The sequence below is a fragment of the Bubalus kerabau genome, chromosome 19, assembly GCF_029407905.1.
Source record: "Bubalus kerabau isolate K-KA32 ecotype Philippines breed swamp buffalo chromosome 19, PCC_UOA_SB_1v2, whole genome shotgun sequence".
Classification (NCBI taxonomy): Eukaryota; Metazoa; Chordata; class Mammalia; order Artiodactyla; family Bovidae; genus Bubalus; species Bubalus kerabau.
Window position 1 is genome coordinate 29426258 of NC_073642.1, and position 21843 is coordinate 29448100.

General features: G+C 43.1%; 2 protein-coding genes across 7 annotated transcripts; one reads left to right on the forward strand and one right to left on the reverse strand.

Annotated features, from left to right (window-relative positions):
- Positions 1–104: 104 nt before the first annotated feature.
- TM2D3 (TM2 domain containing 3) lies at positions 105–18532 on the forward strand. 6 transcript variants are annotated; one of them, XR_008705381.1, is made up of 7 exons: positions 105–263; positions 517–700; positions 3177–3334; positions 7890–8064; positions 9555–9630; positions 10142–10228; positions 11724–11859. XR_008705381.1 is itself a non-coding variant. In XM_055555998.1 (7 exons), exons 1-6 carry the CDS (start codon positions 120–122, stop codon positions 12880–12882), a joined length of 744 nt encoding a protein of 247 aa, XP_055411973.1. In that variant the 5' UTR covers positions 105–119; the 3' UTR covers positions 12883–12930; positions 18330–18532. The 6 variants fall into 6 exon arrangements, 5 of the variants coding, with proteins under 5 accessions (XP_055411973.1, XP_055411969.1, XP_055411972.1 ...); XM_055555998.1 differs by lacking the exons at positions 10142–10228; positions 11724–11859 and adding exons at positions 12876–12930; positions 18330–18532; XM_055555994.1 differs by lacking the exon at positions 10142–10228 and having other exon boundaries at positions 11724–12475.
- Positions 18301–18957, reverse strand: LOC129633905 (NADH dehydrogenase [ubiquinone] 1 alpha subcomplex subunit 5-like). Its single transcript, XM_055555881.1, has 2 exons — positions 18895–18957; positions 18301–18468 (listed from the first exon to the last, which is right to left on the reverse strand). Exons 1-2 carry the CDS (start codon positions 18955–18957, stop codon positions 18301–18303), a joined length of 231 nt encoding a protein of 76 aa, XP_055411856.1.
- Positions 18958–21843: the final 2886 nt, after the last annotated feature.

Genomic DNA, 21843 nt, shown 5'->3' on the forward strand with positions numbered 1-21843 from the left:
GGTGGCGGAGGGTGGTACCTGGCAGCCTTAGCCGGCGGAGTGCGGGGAAGACCCGCAGGGCTGCCGGGCCTGCGCCGGCGCTGTGGCCCCGTCCGGATCCGCCCCCTCGGCGCGCGCCGATGCCCCGCCCCTCGCGCGTCCCCGCGCGGCCGGAAGCGAGCGCGCCGGCAAGATGGCGGCTGCGGTGGTCGTGCTGCGGCCTCTTTGCCGACTGTGTCGTGTGGTGCTGTTCCTCTCACAGTTCTACATCCTGTCGGGCGGCGGTGAGTTGAGGGCTGGGGGCCCCGGGACCGCAGGCGGAGGCAGAGTGCGGGAGGAGGGCGCGGGTCGCTGCGGCCGAGTCCGGCACGGTTTGCCGCCGCCCTTCGGCTAGCTCAGGGACCCGAAGCCGCGAGCCTGGAACTGGGAGGGCCCGGGGGCTCGGCCGGGGACGTGGAGCTGTGTCCCGGCCCCGCGCTTGGTCCCAGGTGCTCGCAGACCGGGACCTATGTCGACCTCGTTGGGTTTCCCCTTCAGTTCGTGGGCGATCGGGCCTCCAGGTTTGCCCAGGCAGCTGAAGCCTGGAGCGCAGCCGCACCGCCTGAGGTCTCCGTCTCTCCGGTCGCAGGGTCCTTCAGCGAGGAGCCCTCGCAGCCGCTGCCGCAGGCCATCAAGGACCCGGGCCCCACACGGACCTTCACAGCGGTGCCCAGGGCGGCAGGTACCGGGCGTTTTCCCTGCTCGTAAATGTGTGGGTGTATATCTAGTGGTCTCTCCCTTTTTGGTGAACATTTCCTGTAGAATGTGAAATCATTTCCCTGGTGGCTCAGATGATAAAGAGTCTGCCTGCAATGCAGGAGACCCGGGATCAATCCTTGGGTCGGGAAGATTCCCTGGAGAAGGGAATGGCAACCCACACCAGTATTCTTGCCCGGAGAATCCCATGGACAGAGGAGCTTGGCGGGCTACAGTCCCTGGGGTCGCGAAAAGAGTCGGACACGACTGAGCGAGTTTCACTTTCCATGTTTTGAACATTTTATTGATTGCATTTTAGGTTATGTGAACTAAAGACAGATGCACAGACCTTTTCTGTAGACAGTCTCGGTATTTCAATACCTTTCTACATTTCTGCCTCATCTCTTTCCAGTCCCAGGCTTCTCATTCACATCTCTTTTATTTCTAGTATTTTTTCACCTCACCCATCAAGATTACCTTCAACCAATGTTCCTTTCTCTATAGAAAATTTCTTGTGCCTCTTGACCCTGATCCTGATGTTGGGTATTAAAAGGCGCCCCCTTAAAAGGGCTGTGTGAAATGGGGCGGGGAGGGGAGGGGACGGTGGGGGTGCGGGAAATCCCAAAGGGACTGGTTGAGACTTGGCTTTAAGTTTGGTGATGCCGCTGGAAGCTGGAGCAAATTACTAACCTTTCAGGCTTCAGAGACATTTTGGTTTTGTGATTCTAAGTGTCCATCCTCCAGCCTCAGTAGTAATAGGAACAAAACAATAAAGGAAAAAGTGATATTTTGCATCAGTGCAGTTCAGTCGCTCAGTCGTGTCCAACTCTGACCCCATGGACTGCAGCATGCCAGGCTTCCCTGTCCATCACCAACTCCCGGAGCTTGCTCAAACTAATGTCCATCGAGTCAGTGATGCCATCCTCTGTCGTCCCCTTCTCCTCCTGCCTTCAGTCTTTCCCAGCATCAGGATCTTTTCCAGTGGGTCAGTTCTTCGCATCAGGTGGCCAAAGTATTGGAGTTTCAGCTTCAGCATCAGTCCTTCCAATGAATATTAAGCGTTGATTTCCTTTAGGATTGACTGGTTGGATCTCCTTGCAGTCCAAGGGACTCTCAGGAGTCTTATCCAGCACCACAGTTCAAAAGCAACAATTCTTCCGTGCTCAGCTTTCTTTATAGTCCAACTCTCACATCCATACATGACTACTGGAAAAACCATAGCTTTGGCTAGACAGACCTTTGTTGGCAAAGTAATGTCTCTGCTTTTTGATATGCTGTGTAGGTTGGTCATAGCTTTTCTTCTAAGGAGCAAATGTCTTTTAATTTCATGGCTGCAGTTACCATCTGTAGTGATTTCAGAGCCTCCCAAAATAAAGTCTCTCAGTGTTTTCCATTGTTTTCTCATCTGTTTGCCATGAAGTGACCAAGATGCCATGACTTTCGTTTTTTGAATGTTGAGTTTTAAGCCAAGTTTTTCACTCTCCTCTTTGACTTTCAACAAGAGGCTTTTTAGTTCCTCTTTGCTTTCTGCCATAAGGGAGGTGTCATCTGAGTATCTGAGATTATTGATATTTCTCCCAGCACTCTTGATTCCAGCTTGTGCTTCATCCAGCCCGGCATTTTGCATGATGTACTCTGATATTTTGCATAATTGCCCACTTAATAGTGACTTTAAGTAGGACCAGTTTTAAATGAGTGTCAGTGTGCTTTGCCGAATGAAACCTTGTTCTCTGTAGTTTCATCCCTGTAGAGTTCCATTATTTCAGTGAACTGAAATTAGCATCCATATATTATTCCTTCTATTAAAAGTCTGCTAAAAGACATCAGCATACTTGTGTTTAAAACATAGATTATTTTATGGAGAAAGCACAAGAATTTTTGACTCTTTCAGACGTTTTTTGAGAGCTTTTCTTCCTTCCTGAGAATAGTGTTTACAATTTTGGTCATCTCTTAACTCATAGTAATATACTCCTGGGTAGGCTGGCTGGAAAAAAAGAACTGTAACCCACTGAATAAGTTGCTAATATTAAGAACTGTTCGTACTTTGGTAGTGTAAAACTGAATATTCCTTGCAGATTGTGGCTTGTGGAAGTACCATTGTGTAACAATGACAGTATATCTTCTGGGGGTGGTTCCTTGTTGTACTGATTGTGTTAGAGGGTCAGTGGCTTCACTTAAAAATTAGTGAATTCAAGTGAAAAGCACAGTGGATTGCATACGGAGAAATTTGAATTCTGATTCCAGTTCTACCCGCCCTCTGTGATCTTGAACAAACTTTACCATCTATAAGCCTTTGTTTTTTCATCTTGTAACACAATAAACTTTTTGCAGTCCTAATTTATTACTAGAACCATATATGTATGTTATGCTCATGATTGTGTTCCTTAACCTTGGAAAATTGCTTTTATCTGTTATTCTAATCCGTATTCTAAGAGAATAAGCTTCTCTCTCGCCCCTTGCAGAAAGTACCGATATTCCACCTTATGTGATGAAGTGTCCGAGCAATGGCCTGTGTAGCAGACTTCCTGCAGACTGTATAGATTGCAAGACCAATTTTTCCTGTGTCTATGGGAAGCCTGTCACTTTTGACTGCACAGTCAAACCTTCTGTTACCTGTGTTGTAAGTACTGCAACTTATGAATTCTTAAACTCACTGTAAAGCTTGAGTTATAAATAGAGTTTAGACGCCAACATGGGGAAAATTGAGAAAGTGCTCTACATTTTAAAAGTAAGATTTGAGGAGTAAAGTCCACTTTATCAGATGAAACTTCTGTCTCCCAGCAAGGTTTGGTGTAAGGATTCAGATAGCAATTTTCTGACAGAAGACTAAACTGAGGTAATTGTCAGACTGCTTATAACAAGTAGGGCATAGAACAGGCTCAAGGGCACCCACTGTTGTACATCAGCAAGGACCCTGTTACAGTTGTCACACGGCAGCCTGTCTCTAATGTGTTTACAGCTCTCAGGACACCTGCTTCAGAGCTCGGTTCCTGGAGGCAGCCCTACACCTGCTGAGTGTGACCAGGTCAGGGAGAGTCACATATGTGCATTCTTGAATGGTTGGACCAGGGAAACTACTGCACACTTCATTGTAGTCCCAGCATCTGGGCAAGACAGAGAGTAGAAATGAATAACAAAGCAGTGTCTACTCCTGGCCTTGCCAGGACCAGCTCTGAGATTTATTCCTCTGTCTCCTGTTTAATCAGGAGATGGACCTAGAGCAGCTTTTCCTAAAGTGTTTCTGTGGAGCCCTTGTTGTGGGAGGTGGTCAAGAAAACACAGATTCTAGGTCATGTTCTCTTTAGCGGGTTTCCATTGACCTGGTGATTCTCACTTGAACAAGATTCCTTTCCCCATCTGTCCTTTGGAGCCTGGTCTGGAGAGGGCTAGATTAGAAAGTTTCTCCCCTCCCCTCCACCCAGGCTCTTTCTGTTTCTCCTGAAGTCCAGTATCAGGAGAGGGCCTGGGGGAGGCTTCACTCCAAGGGGGCATGAAACTTTATGTGGCCTCAGCATCTGGATGTAGTGTTGGTAAACTTCAGTATTTGTCATTTTCATGTATCAGTGTTGCTCTTGAAATCGCGCTGGAAAACTGAGCTAGTTGGCAGGTAGTCTTCATGACTGCCCTAGGATAATCAGTTAGTCTTGGTTGCTTTATCTTAAATAGAATTTTCTCCCTTCTCACCTAATAACAAAACCTGTTTGATGGCTTTTGAAATCACATGCTTCATAAGTCTGGCACATAGTAGGTACCTTGTGGAAAATGAGAAAACCCTGATGGCTTAGGGGAGCTTTTCCCAGAATGAGCCTACTTTGTTTGCCTTAGTGTCTTGGACATTCATCTCTCACAACTGGTTCCTGAGTGAAACTTAGTTTTCAGTTTCTTCCTCCTTTAGGTGATCCAAAAAAACAGGTGGTTTCATTTCTCAGAAAATAGCAGAGGACAGGAGAAATGACAAAGGTAGAGAAATGACAAAACTTAGGGAGGGACTTTCCTAGCTGATCCTGTCCCTGGTCCGTCCTCAACCCTTGGCTGAGACACACCCTGGAAGCACTCTTTCCCTCTTCACACCTCAAGTGCTTTCATCTCACCTGCTTCGTGACTAGCCAGTCATCACAAATCCTGTACAGTAGCAGGGGCCCAGCCCCCAGAGGTGGCTTTTGAAGGTAATCTCAAGAGCATCTGGTGGTGTTTCTTCTTAGAAATGAAGAACAGTCAAACAATTGGCTGTCAGGAGCCGTGGGTCCCAGGAGTGCTGCGGCTGTGATTTGGGGCCGGCCCCATGTACTTGCCTTGGTGTTTAAGACCATTGCAGGTGTACACGCAAGTATTCGTCCTCTCGCTTGTTGCATTCACTCCCTTCCCTCCCCTTACCTTATGTTGAATTTCAGATTAATAGAAGGAAATAAACTCTTCTCATCCTTCTAATGTGCACTCGTAGGGACTCAGGCCAAGGGAATCTCACCTGGATTACACTAGTCAAAGAAATTGTTTTATAATGTATATAAATAGAAGTAAGTGCAGAAATCCAGCTGTAATGGAAACTGCCAGCCCAGCTGACATCAGCTGGAGATGTGCTTGACAGAAATGGTTTTTGTTTCTGTTACTTGGAGGAGCGCTTAGTCTGCTAGTGTAAGTGAGGCAAGTTTAATTCCTTTAGGTTCTGTGTTCTCAGTAATGACAGTTGTGTCACAGAGGGAAGGTATTTGCCACATATGAGCTCTTGTTGGGGTCTGTACTTTTTTGTGGTGTGAAAGTGGACTTAGTGAATGCTAGGGTGCCCAGGTGCCCATGGAAAAAAAGTAGAATCCCTATTTTGTCCAAAGTAAATTCCAAATAGATGCCAGACTTTATGTGAGAAGATGAAACCTCAAAGTACCAGAGAAAGCGTGAGAGTTCTGTTATCATCTCAAAGTGGGGAATATTTTTCTAAGTATGAAATAAAGTTTAAAAGTTATACAAGAAAGAATTTATACATTTGACTACTAAAGGTGAGGGGTTTCTGCATGACCTTAAAAAGCATAAAGGCCAGAGATATATGACAAACGACAAAAAAGTTTTTTTTAACACATGTGACAAATAATATACTAATACCCATAATATATCAATACATCCAAAAAGCCAATGAGAAAAAGACTACAGTCCTGTAGAAAAATGGTGCTAGAGCATGAGTACATGGTTCATAGCAAAGGAAATACAGGTGGACTTTCAACTTGTATTTGAAAGGTGCTTAATTTTCTCATAGTTTAATACAAATTAATGCATTTTTTTTTAACCTGTCAGATTGGCAAAACAGTCAGAGTTTGATAACACTTTTCTTGAAGGTGTAAGAGACAAACATTGCTGTGTCTTGTCAGTAGATGTGTGGATTAGTCAGCCTGTGGTAGAGTTTGTCTCATCTCTGAAACCTGTGGGCTTCCCTGGTGGCTCAGAAGGTAAAGCATCTGCCTGCAATGTGGGAGACCCGGGTTCTATCCCTGAATCAGGCAGATCCCCTGGAGAAGGAAATGACAACCCCCTCCAGTACTCTTGCCTTGAAAATTCCATGGATGGAAGAGCCTGGTAGGCTACAGTCCACGGGGTCGCAAAGAGTTGGACACGACTGAGTGACCTCACTTTCTTTCTTTCTGAAACATACAGATGCACGTAAGCTTTGACCTGGCAGTTCCATATCTAGGAATTCATCTAACAGGTGTTACTTACTGCACATTGATACACATAAGTATGCCTAAGAATATTCTTAGCTGCATTGTTCACCCAGCAAGGTTGGAAGCAAGCTGAATGTCCAAGAAAGAGCAGTTCACTTTGCAGCTCACTGTGTAGTGAAATAAATACATCGCAGCTGTTGAGAACTAGGCAGCTCCAGAGATGTTTACTGATACCTCAGAATTAAGTGAAAGTAATTATCAGTGGGAACATTAAATTAGAAAAAGAAGAAGCGTATCTGTTGTAAACGTGCCCATGCATAGAACAGACTCCCTGGAAGACCAGCATGGATGAGCTGTGCTCAGTGCTGAGGGCCCGGCAGGGCCAGCCATCTCTTTACTCTCTTCTTGTCTCCCAGAGTTTGTACCATGTATACTGTCTGCCCAGTGTTGGGAAAAAACAGGTTGAGAAACATGTGTTACAGATGCATCACTAGAAATATGCAGACATTTACAATAATAATGTTTAAATCAAGCAGTGCCTTACTTGTGAATACTGCCCTTATAAGTGGTTTTTGCATTAATCAAAAAAAATTAGTAAATATGATACTTCCAGAGGTGATTGTGTTACCATTTAAATACAGTTTTGAAAAGTATGTTTTATAGCATAATATCAAGTGGTGGTGAAAGGATACAAAATGTTTTCAGTATAATTCCATGAATGTAAAACTGTATCACAGAAAGCAAAAATGAAAGAAGGTTAGACAGTGCTTCTCTCTGGAGAGGTTACCAGTTTTCCTGTAATTTCCAAATGTGCAACATATAAGCACATGGGGTGCTCTTACAGGCAGAAAACAAATTTAAAATTGAAATGGACTCTTGTTTCGAGGCTCAGGGCCACAATAGCACTGGCTGAACCTCTCCAAGGGGTTCTTTCTAAGTCGGGGATGGTCTTCTTGGGCTGCCTCTGGGTGGGTCCTGTCGGGTAGTCCTGGGAGCGTAACAGCAGTGACTGCCCTGGGTCTCAGGACCTCAGGGACTCCTAGGAAGAGTTGAGCCCCGTCGGCAGGCTGTTCCTCTAGGAGTGTCCAGCTGGGCCCGGACTCCCACGTACTGCACAGTACTTTGAGCAGAGGGACTCATCTGCCCTGTCAGCTCTCTTGTGTCTCTGGGGCTTCATAAAGTGCCTTTTCCTTTCTTCTTTGTCATATAAGTATGCATGTGTGTTATTAAAAATTTAGCCAAAGTAACAGTGATGAAGTAATCTTATCCTGATAACCTTTGATAATTTGATGTGCATTTATCTAGGTATTTTTTCTTAGGTATATATTTTGGGGTATATACTTATGATTCTAGATCATGGCATATGCATTTGTTTTGCATACATACTGGCTTGGTACCTGTTTGTCTGCCACTTCCTCCCTAGATCATAAATAGAAGTGTTTTTGACACATGTGCCTTGTAACTGTGTAGTTTTATTGACATATTGACAAGCTGGATTATGACTGAATAGCTCTGTGTCCTTTGTAGGATCCAGACTTCAAATCCCAGAAGAGTTTCGTCCTCAACATGACCTGCAGGTTCTGCTGGCAGCTCCCGGAGGCTGACTACGAGTGCTTCAGCTCCAGCGACTGCAGGGCGGTGTCCTGCCCTCGGCAGCGCTATCCAACCAACTGCACTGTGCGGGACCACGTCCACTGCCTGGGTGAGTCGGCTGAGGGAGCTTCTGGGCAGAGTGCTCTTTTTCAGGCGTACTTGCAGAACCATAGCAGAAGTTTGAGAATTAGGTTTCAATTGTGTAGTCAGAAATGTTTATCAGCACCTTTTAGTTATGCCAGTTCCTTATCTTTTAAAAACGTAGTACTTCATAAAATTAAAATGTATAAGGTGTAGAGCATAATGTGTGATTGAGTCTCCCCCAGGTTAACAGCCAAAGCATCTGATGCCATCGAAACTGCCAGAGTGTTTCCTGCCTCTTCTTTAGGGGTGACACCCGTTTGAGGTTTCTTATGATCCCAATCCCTTCCTTTAAGTTTTTTATAGTTGCCCCATGTATGTGCTAGAATACAGTGTGGTGTATTATTCAGTAATGCATGTCTCAGAACTGTGTGAAGTAGTAGCAGGCTGTTTATGGTCTCCTGGGACTTGTTTCTTTTCATCATTATGGCTCTAAGATTCTTCAGCTTGTCTTCTTCTTTTTTCACTTCTTTATAATAACCTGTTGTAAGATTGTATCATAGTTTTTCTGCTCTCCAATGTATTTGGACTGTTTACCTTTTTTTTTTCTTTTTTACAAATTGTGCTGCTCTTAAACTTCTGTCTGTCTCTTGTCACGTGTACAGGGGTGTGTCTGGCATGCACTCTCTGGCATGTGTGCTTTTCCAGGTGGTTGTGTTTGTTCACACTCCCGCCAGTGGTGCACAGCTGTTAGTGAGGATCCACATCCTCTCCAATACTCGTCCCTAAGTTTTGTTTTTTCTTGCAGACTTCTATGAATTCTTTTGTATTTTGGATAGTAACCTTTGATGGCCCTAAAATCCTCTCCTGAATTTTAACTTTTTCCCCCACTTTCTTTTGGTCTCTTTTGAACACAACTTTAAAATTTTAGTTAGTTGGTTTTTCATCTTTCATAGTTAGCCCTTTTTTGTTGCAAAAAGCCTTTCCCTGCTCCAGATTCACAGAGATAATTTTCTGTACTTTCTTTTAAAAGTTGTAACTGTGGCCTTTCAGATTTAGGTCTTTAGTTCCCCAGGATTGGTTTGGTGTATGGTGTGAGGTGGAGTCAGACTCACTTTTCTCCAGTTTGAACAGCCAGATGTCCCAGGACCCTGGACCATCTGTGGCCTGCGTCCACGGGATGTGTCAGTCCTGCGTGGCCTTCTCCCCTCCTGCTGCCTGGTTTGTCTGTATCGTTCACCCCCACATCATCCACACCTTAACATCACGTGGGGTGGTTCACCTTCTTCAGGCTGTGGTCCTCATGAAACCGTGGTCCTCATGAACCTGTGCTCCTCACAAGCCTGTGCTCGTGGACAGTTAAGGCTTTCTGTTCAGCATTCAAGGGTAGTGAACACTTATTTTTGTGAAGAGAGTTGTCTTTTTAGATTATAAATCATAAGACCACCACCTATAATTTAGTCTCTTGCCAGAGTATTTTCATACCCGTGTTCATTGTGGAGTGTTTCCCTTTCTTAGGTAACCGCACTTTTCCGAAGATGTTGTACTGCAACTGGACCGGGGGATACAAGTGGTCCACAGCCTTGGCTCTGAGGTAAGCGCTGTTCCCAGTGAGCAGAGACACCACTGGGCATTTGCTGTGGCTGCTGGGCTCTTCTGCACTCCTCTCTTGCTCCCTCAGGCCCTGCCATGGGCTGGGTAAACCACGGGGACTGTGCTGCTGGGGGCTGTTGTGGTGGCCAGACCGCTATCTTTGTGAAATTTGGTGGCCTGTTGCTGGCTTTCCTCCCAAGATGCCTGCACGTTCTGGAGGTGACTCAAGTCAGTATTGGAGCTCATTAGAACCAGTCAGTCTTCCCACTCTGAGCGTACTGTTGAGTCAGTGAAGTGCTGCCTCCTATTTAAAGTAGCTAGGCTTATGACTGTCTTTAATTTTCAGTAATTTCCTTCAAAATAATAAAAAAAATAATACATGCTCAGTATTGAAAACTAGAAAAAACAAAAATGACAAAGATAAATGTTGAAAATCACCTGTAATTCCACTATTCAAGCATATAGACTTAATTTTTACATAAAAATATACTTGTATTTGTTAAACTTTTCAGCAGTTTGAAAAGGAAATTGTAGCAGTTCTCCCCACCCCCACCAGAGGGAAGGTCAGGTGGGCTGCTGGCTAAATCCTGATTCAGCAGGTAGGCCGCTGTTGGAGGTTTACGGTGAGAGCCCAGGGACTGTATGGTGGGATGTGGGCAGGGCTTCTCAGCCTTGTCGTTGTGGATGTTTGGGCCAAGAATTCTTGGTTGTGGGGCATCCTGTGCAGAGTAGGGTGTGTAGCATCCTCTCCGGACCCCATTTATTGGGTGTTGTTTACAAGTCTCCCTACCCCAGTGGTGACAGTCAATAGCACCTCCAGGTATTGCCTCTGTCTGGGGACCACTGCTTGAGGGTCTGGCTAGGAAGGTGGAGGGTCCTGTCTGGTAGGAAGGCTCCCCTGGTAAATGAAAAGAGGGGGCCGCGACAGAAAGTCAGACACAGCGAAGGTGAGATTGCCCAGCGTCTTTGACACAGTAGTTCATGTTGAAAATAACAGCTGACTTTCTGCTTTCCAACGAACTTTTTATTTTGGATTCATTTTAGATTTACAGAAAAGTAAAAGCAAAGCTAGAGAGTTCTGTACACCCCTCACCCAGTCTCCCCCTCGTTGTGAACATAAATTACTATGACACGTTTCACAGCTGGCTTTTAAACAGTAAGAATAGAGATCTTCTCTGGGCTCAACATGGTTTCTTGCCGAATATTGAATGTGATGATGCCTGGCAGTTGCTTCATGGTTCTCGGGTTGGGGTGGGAAGGAAAGGGTGTGATGAATTGGGGTGTGTACATGGTGATAATTATTGGGGCTGGGTTGTGGACTTCCCAGGTGACTCAGCGGTAGAGAAACCAGCTGCCAATGCAGGAGATATAGGCTCGATCCCTGGGTTGGGAAGATCCCCTGGAGAAGGAAATGGCAACCCACTCCAGTATTCTTGCCTGGAGAATCCCATGGACAGAGGAGCCTGGTGGGCTACAGTCTATGGGGTCGCAAAGTGTCAGACACGACTGAGCGACTAAACAACAATAAACATGGGTGCTGTTCGCTTTCTTTTAACTTGTGTATGTTTTAGAATTTTCCATAATAAAAATTTTAAAAGAAAAACAATGAGAAGTTGTCTGAATATTGTTAGATGTTAGAATTTGAAGGAACCTTAAAAGTCAATTTTTCCTAACACAGAGCTTTTTTACATGGGTTGATTGACAAAGGTCAAGACCCAATGAGGCGGCCGGCTGGCTGACTGCCTTGAGATGCTCCTGCAGCCTCCACATTGCTGGTCTGTCTGTCAGACTAGCCCTGTTTTGCCCTCCCAGATGCATGGTTTTTTTGCTACTTAAAAAAGTAGCAAGCTAGATTTTCTTCAAAAGAGAAGGATTAGATTTCATTACAGCTCATGTGTGTTCATTGTTGACCTGTGAGCAGTCTTCTTGCCTGTGATTGTTTGGTAGTGTGCATTTGTGAGATGATCGCTGTGTCCTCATCCAGGGTCTGCTGATCTGAGGCCCTTTCACGCATGTGAGTCAGCATGGTTACTGAGCCCCAGCTGGTGCAGTTGGGGGGCCGTTGATGCATTGCAGGCCTGTTTGCTGTTGCAGCATCACCCTCGGTGGGTTTGGAGCAGATCGCTTCTACCTGGGCCAGTGGCGAGAAGGCCTCGGCAAGCTCTTCAGCTTCGGGGGCCTGGGAATATGGACGCTGATCGACGTCCTGCTCATTGGAGTTGGCTACGTGGGACCAGCGGATGGCTCTTTGTACATTTAGCTGCAGTTACACGCTTCAGAGAGGAGCGGAGCCTAGCAAATGTGCTTTGCCTGTGGGAATCCACGTGCTTTGAGGGACTTGTATGTGTGTTTAATGTACAGCATCTGTACTTTGCCTGCCTTGATGAAGGTAAAATAAAAAACAGTGAACCATGCTTATATGAAATTTGGTTTTCTTTGCCTGCGATCTATTTTTTTTTTTTTTTCTGTGAAAAAATTTAAACTGGAAGAACAACCTGTGCAGCTGAAAATCTGTTTAGTTCCTAGACTTGAGTTTTATATTACTTACTTCAGAGTGTATCATTTGTATCTCCAACTTGAATGTCATCTGCCGTAAAAAACATTTGAGCTATAATTGCAGAGAGTGGAAAATCTTTTCATTCTTCAGCTAAATAAAGTTATTTAAACTTCAGTCATCTCTGAGTTTTGCAGTGTAATAATGTTTGTGTAGTATGGTCTTTCTGTATGATTGTTTGAAATAAATGCAGAAATTTTGTGTCTGGTTCCTGTGATTGCAGTTTTGTTAGTAATGTAAAAGGTTGCAAGAGTACTGGAAAATAAATAAAACTACAAGTTACTTTAAAATTTTTGCAGACTTCTGTTATGTTTTTTATGTTAAAACATAATCTTGAATAATCATAGCAACTTTCTTTTATTATTAAGAAGTGAAATGTTTCTTTTTCAGGGTATTAGTCCATTCTAATAGATTTATTCATAATTGGCTGGTTCATTAACACACAGTGGAAATGTTTAAAAATGTATCAGTGTGATAAATGCTTTTGAGTCTTTATAAGGTCTCTTGTAGACCCTTTCTTGGAAAGAAAAACATTTATTAATCCAAAAACTCTTTTTTTCAAAAACATTTTTAGTTATAACTTCTTGAATTCAAGTATAGTCAATATACCGTGTTTCAAGTGTACAGCAGAGTGTTTCAGTTATATATGTTGTTGAGTCACTAAGTTGTTTTTGTCTGTTTGCGACCCTCAGACTGTAGCCCACCAGGCTTCTCTGTTCATGGAATTTTCCAGACAAGGATACTATAGTGAGTTGCTACTTTCTTATAGTTGTGTGTGAGTATATATGTGTATGTGTGTGCATGTTTTCAGATTCTTTTCCATTATAGGTTATTACAAATATTGACTGTCATTCCTGTGCTATACAGTAGGACCTTGTTGGTTATCTGTTTTATTTAGAGTACTGTGTGTGTGTTAATCCCCAATTCCCAATTTATCTATCCTAGCCTTTCTGCTCTGGTAACCATAAATTTATTTTCTGTGTCTGCAAGTCTATTTCTATTTTGTAAATAAGTTCATGCTCAAACTCATGTCTGTTGAGTTGGTGATGCCATCCAACCATCACATCCACTGTCGTCCCCTTCTCCTGCCTTCAGTCTTACCCAGCATCAGGGTCTTTTCCGATGAGTCAGCTCTATATCAGGTGGCCAGAGTATTGAAGCTACAGCTTCAGCATCAGTCCTACCAGTGAAGGACTGAGTAATTTTCCATTGTATATATGTACCACATCTTCTTTATCCATTCCTCTGTGGATGGACATTTAGGTTGTTTCCACACCTTGGCTGTTGTAAATAGTGCTGCTGTGAACATTGGGGTGTTTGTATCTTTCCAAGTTAAGAATTTTCATCTTTTCTGGATATATGCCCAAGAAGTAAGATTGCTGAATCATATGGTAGTTCTGTTTTTGGTTTTTGAAGGAGTGTCCATACTTTTCTCCATAGTGGCTGAACAAATTTACATTCCTGTCAAGAGCGTAGAAGGGTTACTTTTTCTCCACACCTTCTCCAGCATTTTTTGTTGATAACTTAGACTTTTTGATAATAGCCATTTTGACTTGTGTGAAGTGATACTTCATGATAGTTTTCATTTGCATTTCTATAATAATGATGTGAGAGTCTTTTTATATGCCTGTTGGCCATCTGTATGTCTTCTTTGGAGAAATGTCTATTTAGAACCTCTGCCCTTTATTTGATTGTTTTTTGTTTTTTTTTTATTGAGCTGTATAAGCTGTTTGTATATTTTGGGGATTAAGTCTTGTTGGTTGCCTCTTTTACAAATATTTTCTCCCAGTTGGTATGTTGTCTTTTTGTTTTGCTTGTGGCTTCTTTTCCTGTGTAAAAGCTTTTAAGTTCAATTAGGTCTTTTTGTTTTTGCTTTGCTTCTGTTAGACTAGAGGTAATTCCAAAAAAATGTTGCTGCAATTTATGTCAAAGAGTGTTCTGCTTTTGTTTTCCTCTAGGAATTTCATAGTATCTGATATTTAATCCATTTTGAGCTTATTTTATATATGCTGTTGCTGCTGCTAAGTCTCTTCAGTCGTGTCCGACTCTGTGCGACCCCGTAGACGGCAGCCCATCAGGCTCCCCCGTCCCTGGGATTCTCCAGGCAAGAACACTGGAGTGGGTTGCCATTTCCTTCTCCAAAGCATGAAAGTGAAAAGTGAAAGTGAAGTCCCTCAGTCGTTCCCAACTCTTAGCGACCTCATGGACTGCAGCCTACCAGGCTCCTCCGTCCATGGGATTTTCCAGGCAAGAGTACTGGAGTGGGTGCCATCGCCTTCTCTGTATTCTATATATAGTGTTAGAGAATATTCTAGTTTCATTCTTTTACATGTAGCTGTCCAGTTTTCCCAGGACCACTTATTGAAGAGACTCTTTTCTTCTCTTGTATGTTTTTGCCTCCTGTGTCATAAATTAATTGGCCCATTGAATTTTATGTCTGCTTTTGTGTCAGTACCATACTGTTTTAATAACTGTAGCTTCTAGTATAGTCTGAAGCCAGGGAGTATGGTTCCTCTAGCTCCATTCTTCTTTCTCAAGATTGTTTTGGCTACTTGTTCAAGTTCTGTGAAAAATGCCATTGGTATTTTTGTTAGGGATTGCATTGAATCAACAGACTGCCTTGGGTAGTATAGTCATTTTGACATTATTGATTCTTCCGGTCCAAGAATGTGGCATATCTTTTCATTTGTGTTTGTGGTTTTTAGTTTCTTTCATCAGCATCTTACAGTTCTTGGAGTATGGGTGTTCTGCCTCAGGTAGGTTTATTTCGATGTATTTTTTTTGATGCAGTGGTAAATGGGATTGTTTCCTTAATTTCTCTGATATTTCACTGATAGTGTATAGAAATGCAAGAGATTTTTATATATTAATTTTGTATCCTTCAAATTTACCAAATTCATTGATGAGCCCTAGTAGTTTTATGGTAGTGCCTTTAGAATTTTCTGCTTATAGTATCACATCTACAAACAGTAACAGTTTTACTTCTTTTCCAGTTTGGAAGTGGAAGTGAAGTTGCTCAGTCGTGTCCTACTCTTTGCAACCCCATGGACTGTATAGTCCACCAGGCTCCTCTGTCCATGGAATTTTTCAGGCAAGAATACTGGCGTGAATTGCGATTTCCTTCTCCAGGGGATCTTCCTGACCCAGGGATCAAACCCAGGTCTCCCGCATTGCAGGCAGATGCTTTACCATCTGAGCCACCAGGGAAGCCCTTATTATTTCTTTTTTTTTTTTCTCTGACTACTGTGACAAGAACTTCCAAAACTGTTGAATAAAAGTGGTGAGAGAGGGCATCTTTGTCTTGTTCCTGATCTTGGAGGCAATGCTTTCAGCTTTTCACCGTTAAGTATGATGTTGGCTCTGGGCTTGTTATGTATGGCCTTTATTATGCTGAGGTAGATTCCCTCTATGGCCACTTTCTGGAGAGTTATTATCAGAAATGTTAGATTTTATCAAACGCTTTTCTGCATCTATTGTGATAATCATACGTTTTATCCTGAAGTCTCTTAATATGGTGCATCACATTGACTGATTTGTGGATATTGAAAAATCCTTCCATCCCTAGGATGAATCCCACTTGATCATGCACGGTGTGGGATCCTTTTACTGTACTGTTGGATTCGATTTACCACTAATTTGCTGAGGATTTTTGTTTCTCTGGTCATCAGTGATAATCGGCCTTTAATTTTCTATTTTTTGTGATATCTCTGTCTGGTTTTGGTATCAGGATGTTGCTGGCCTCGTAAGAGTTTTGGAGTGTTCCCTTTCTCTCCAGTTTTTGGGAAGAGTTTCAGAAGGATAAGTATTATTTCTTCTGTAAATGTTAGGTAGATTCCACCTGTGAAGCCATTTGGTCCTGGACTTTGGTTTGTTGGAAGTTTTTAAATCACAGATTCAATTTGATTGCTTGTGCTTGATCTGTCTATATTTTCTGTTTCTGTTTTGGAAGGTTGTGTTTTTCTAAGAATTTGTCTGTTTCTTCCAGGTTGTCCATTTTTTTGGCATATAGTTGTGTGTAATAGTTTCATATGATTCTTTGTATTTCTCTGGTGTCAGTTGTAGTTTTCTCCTTTTTCACTTTTGATTTTATTGATGGGGGCCCCTTACCTCATTTTCTTTATGAGTCAAGCTAAAGGTTCATCAATCTTGTTTATCTTTTCAAAGAACCAGCTTTTAGTTTTGTTATCTTTTCTGTTTTTTTTTAATTTGTATTTCACTTATTTATGCTCTGATCTTTATGATTTCTTTTCTTCTACTAAATTTGTTTTGTTGTGTGTGTGTTTTTTTTTTTTTTGTCTGTTTTTGTTTTTTGTATTTTCTCTTGTTGCTTTAGGTGTAAGTTTAGGTTGTTTATTTGAGATTTTTCTTGTTTGCTGAGGTAAGCTTGTGTCACTATATACTTCCCTGTTAGAAATGCTTTTGTTGCATTCCATAGATTTTGGATTGTTGTGGTTTTCTTTTCATTTGTCTTTTAAGTATTTTTGATTTCTTCAGTGATCCATTGGTTGTTTAGTAGCATATTGTTTTGTCTCCACTTGTTTGTGTTGTTTGTGGGTTTTTCCTGGTAGTTGAGTTCTAGCCTCGTGGCATTGTGGTCAGAAAATATGCTTGATATTCAATTTTCTTGAATTTATTGAGGCTTGCTTTGTGACACAGCATGTGATCAGTCGTGGAGGGTGTTCTGAGTGCACTTGAAAAGAATGTGTATTCTGCTGCTTTTGGGTGGAATTTTTAATAAAGTCCATCTCACCTAATATGTCATTTAAGGCTTATGTTTCCTTACTGATTTTCTATCTGGATGATCTGTCCATTGATGTAAGTAGGGTGTTAAAGTTTCCCACTATTTCTATGTTACTGTTGATTTCTTCTGTCATTGCTATTAGTGTTTGCCTTATATGTTGAAGTGCTATCGTGTTGTTGGATCTGTATATGCAGTCATTAGTCATTGTCTTAGACCGATCCCTTGATCATTATGTAGTGTCCTTCTTTGTCTCTTGTAGCAGTCTTTAATTTAAATTCTATTTTGTCTGATAAAGACTATCTCTTGATTTCCATTTGCATGAAATATTTTTTCCGTCTACTCGCTTTCAGTCTTTATGTGTCCCTAAGTCTGAAGTGGGTATCCTGCAGACACCATATATACAGGTCTTGTTTCTATATCCATTCAGTCTGTTTCTTTTGGTTGGAGCATTTAATTCCTTTATATTCTGGGTTATTATTGATATGTATATTTTTATTTCCATTTTATTGTTTCACTTTTGTTTTTGTAGGTCTTTTTGGGTTTTAATAACTTTCTTTAAAAACATTTACAGGCTTTTTAGCATTTTTCCCTTTAAATTGGGTTCAGTTCAGTTCAGTCGCTCAGTCGTCTCCGATGTTTGCGACCCCATGAATCACAGCACGCCAGGCCTCCCTGTCCATCACCAACTCCTGGAGTTCTCTCAGACTCACGTCCATCCAGTCGGTGATGCCATCCAGCCATCTCATCCTCTGTTGTCCCCTTCTCCTCGTGCCCCCAATCCCTCCCAGCATCAGAGTCTTTTCCAGTGAGTCAACTCTTCGCATGAGGTGGCCAAAGTATTGGAGCTTCAGCTTCAGCATCAGTCCTTCCAATGAACACCCAGGACTGATCTCCTTTAGAATGGAGTGGTCGAATCTCCTTGCAGTCCAAGGGACTCTCAAGAGTCTTCTCCAACACCACAGTTCAAAAGCATCAATTCTTCGGCGCTCAGCTTTCTTCACAGTCCAACTCTCACATCCATACATGACCACTGGAAAAACCATAGCCTTGACTAAACAGACCTTTGTTGGCAAAGTAATGTCTCTGCTTTTCAATATGCTATCTAGGTTGGTTATAACTATCCTTCCAAGGAGTAAGCATCTTTTAATTGCATGGCTGCAATCACCATCTGCAGTGATTTTGGAGCCCCCCAAAATAAAGTCTGACACTGTTTCCACTGTTTCCCCATCTATTTCCCATGATGTGATGGGACCAGATACCATGATCTTAGTTTTCTGAATGTTGAGCTTTAAATTGGGTATGTGTTGCTATTTTCCCAATATAACAATATTTATTTACATCAGTTTCCCATCAACACACAAGTCATTTAATGATATTTATGTTAACCATTTCCATTGGTTGGCAGGAGGCTCTTCCACTGAAGACTCCCGTGATTTCCATCGAACCATTTTTCTTCCCAGACTTAGTTTATTTTCAACCTGAAGAATTACCTCTTCTATTTGGCCTCCGTGAAGTTGCTCTTCTAGTGTCTTAACATCTGGTTCGGCTTTAACCATTACTCAGCTTCTCATTTGTAATCTGTTCTGTATGCTTTTTTAAATTAAAAAAATGATAATTTTTTTGGCTGTGTGCCATGTCCTCATTTTTGCATGGGCTTTTCTCTAGTTGCAGAGAGCAGGGGCTAGTGCAGTGGCTTCTCTTATTGCAGAGCACAGGCTGTAGGGCTCTTGGATTTAAGTAATTGTGGCTCCTAGGCTCTAGAGTACAGGCTCAGTGATTATGGCGCATGGGTTAAGTTGTCCCACATCATGTGGGATCTTCCAAGATGAGGAATTGAACCCGTGTCCACTACATTGGCAGGTGACTCTTCACCACTGAGTCACCAGGGAAGCCCTGTATACTTTCTGTATGCTTCATTTTTAGGGATTTGTGTAAGAACATCAAGAATCTGTGTATAGTATTTTTAGCCTCTCATGTAGACTCTCACATACAGCCAGTTCCACAAGGCCAGTGATCTTTAGCAAGCCCACCATGACAGCAGAGTGTTACTTTTTGAACATCTGTGTCAATAGCCAGAAGATGTAATTAACCAGGTTATCAGATATTTAGCTATAAAATATTTTTGAGAATATCTGCATAAACCTCAGGTGACAAAAACATGTTTCTTTGCCAGAATAAATTACAGTTTACCTGAAAGGGTATAACACCCTTTCGTGGTGGTGGTTTAGTTGCTTAGTCATTTCCAGCTCTCTGCCTGCCAGGCTTCTCTGTCCATGGGATTTCCCAGGCAAGAATACCGGAGTGAGTTGCCATTTCCTCCTCCAGGGGATATTCCTGACCCAGGGATCGAACCCACTCTGCTGCATTGCGGGTGGATTCTTTACCACTGAAACCACCAGGGAAGGTCCTACTTGCCCTTTAGGAACCAGGAGTTGTGTCTGGGCAGGTGTGTGTTGGTCTGGTCAAGTAGCAGTTCCAGCCCTGGGCACTAGGTGGGGCTTCCCCATTACAGTTGCTCTCCCATCATATTCCCAGAAGCAGCCAGTCTTGACTTGGTTTTTCCTGGGACCATGAGACTGGGCACGGAACAGGCAGCACTTCAGGTGGGCAGCCCGGGTTACATGAGACTTTCTTTTCTAGAGACAGGACACTTTCTTACCCGACCTGGGTACTTGAGACTGGGCTGAGCAGGTATTTCAAGGAGACCCTGTCCTGCCAGGAAGCAGGGCCTTTGTTAATTATGGTAAAGATTTCCCGAGAATCTGCTCCATATTCAGCTCTGCATAGAAGAGAATCTCCACTGCTGTTACTCCCACATGAGCAGGAGCGGGGAGGTGACAGGAACTGCTGGCGGTATGCAGTGTGTATCCTGACCGCTGGCCATCTGTATGGCTTTGGGGTCTTGAGTTAAATGACCAGTGTCCAGTGTTTGAAAGGTGAAAACTGAAAAGACACTGAATGTACAAAAGACAATGGATGAACTTCTTCCTAAGCCGTTTTACATGCAGACCTCAGCTTCCTTGGTCACCCAGTGGTAAAGAGTCTGCCTGCCAATGCAGAAGATATGGGTTTGATCCCTGGGTTGGGAAGATCCCCTGGAGAAGGGAATAGCTGCCCACTCCAGGATCCTTGCTGGAGAATCCCATGGACAGAGGAGCCCGGTGGGTTAGACCATGGGGTCTCAAAAGTGTTGGACGTGACTTAGTGACTAAAAACAACACCTAAAGGAACCTAAAGAATATAAGCAAATTGGGGATAGTTCCTATCAAGGATTTGATGGAGCCAATGGCCTCAGAGCACTAGTGGGAAGATGAAGAGGTTCTCAAAAGTTATGAATGAGGAACTCATGTGAAAGTGAGAGTCGCTCCGTTGTGTTTGACTCTGCGACCCCATGGACTATATAGTCCATGGAATTCATACATTGGCCTTATTTTGCCAGTAGTTCTAATTGTGAAGGATTAATTTCGAACCTAGGTTTGAAGGGTTTGTTAGCAAAACAAACCACTCGTTACACACATAAATAATTTCAATTTTTTAAGATATTTTTATAGTTTTTTTTTTTTTTTTACTTAATTTCAATGTACAGTCATTAAAAATATAAATAGAAACAATAGAAGTAACAGCATACTCATCACTAGATTGGGCTGACCTACAACCAAACTTAACAGTTGTGGGAAATTCCTTGTTACAGCAATCTGGAGTCCCAGGTGGGAGAGGGTCTTGGGCAGTGTGTCCACTCCGTGGGTGAGATAGTTCCAGGGCTGTCACATGTGATCCCAGGCTGCAAAGTGATTTCATCAGTTTGTGCGCAAAAATGCAGCTCTGGTTAACTTTAACCTTTTTACAATGTTGTTCTTTTCACGTTGTGACTCATAGGATTTTGTTAGATTCTGGGGCGGGGGATAGGGAGGTGGGGGGTGGTTGACCAGAACTTCAGGGACTCAAAAATTCAAGACCTACTCCCTTCCTTATCTAAAGTGCTGCCGGACTTGCTACACATGCCAGCAGGCACAGAATCCAGGTGTTACCAAAATCCCAAGTCCGTGTGCGCAATGCTCAGTGAGATCAAACAATACTAAAACATTGGAGTTTGGAACAGAGAAAGGTTTATTACAGGTTCATGCAAGGAGATGGGTGGCTTATGCCCTGAGAACCCCAAAGTTACTGAAAACTTAGCAGAGCCCTTTATAAAGCAAAAGGGGAGGGAGGGGCATGGTTAGCTGTTGAAGATTTCTTGGTGTCAGATCCTTTGTTCTTGAGGTCCAGTGATGGTCAGGTAGTGATAGTCCTGTAAATCTCCACCAAACAAATGTTACTGTCTGTCCCGACAAGAAAGAGCAAGATCCCAAGGCACAGCTGTTACCCTCCAGGGTCTCCATCCTGGCTAAGAGGCACTGACCAATAGCTAAGCAGGGCCCATTGCCTGGTAACGGTGCAGAATAATGATGCACAGCAATGGCTGCCAAAATCTGCGCTTGCTGTGCTGTCACAGAGGCAGAATCCAGGCAGGTCAGAGGCAGGTTAGAGGTATGCTCTCCTGCTTCTGAAGCCTAAATAAGACTTCCTCCATTTTGTTTTGCCTAACTTGAAGGAAGTCTAATAAAACAGCATGTTCAAAGGGCAGCAGAGAGGGTGGGGGTGATCTCTAGTCAGTTGCAGGAGCCTCAGCTGGCAGCCAACTGTCTTGTTTGGGTCTGACCTTTAGACTCTGTTCCCCTGTTGTGGGAACTCCGATCAGAGGCTGTTACATGGGGAAGCTCATCACAGGCTGGGCACCATGTTGGTCACCACCTTCAGATGACGGTTCTCTAGAAATTCAGAATTTATCACTGCAGCACGCCATGTGTCATTACTTTGAAGAACGTCTGTCTTGCTTTGTCAGCGTTCTTCCACTCACCTCAGTAACTCCTGGTGGGCAG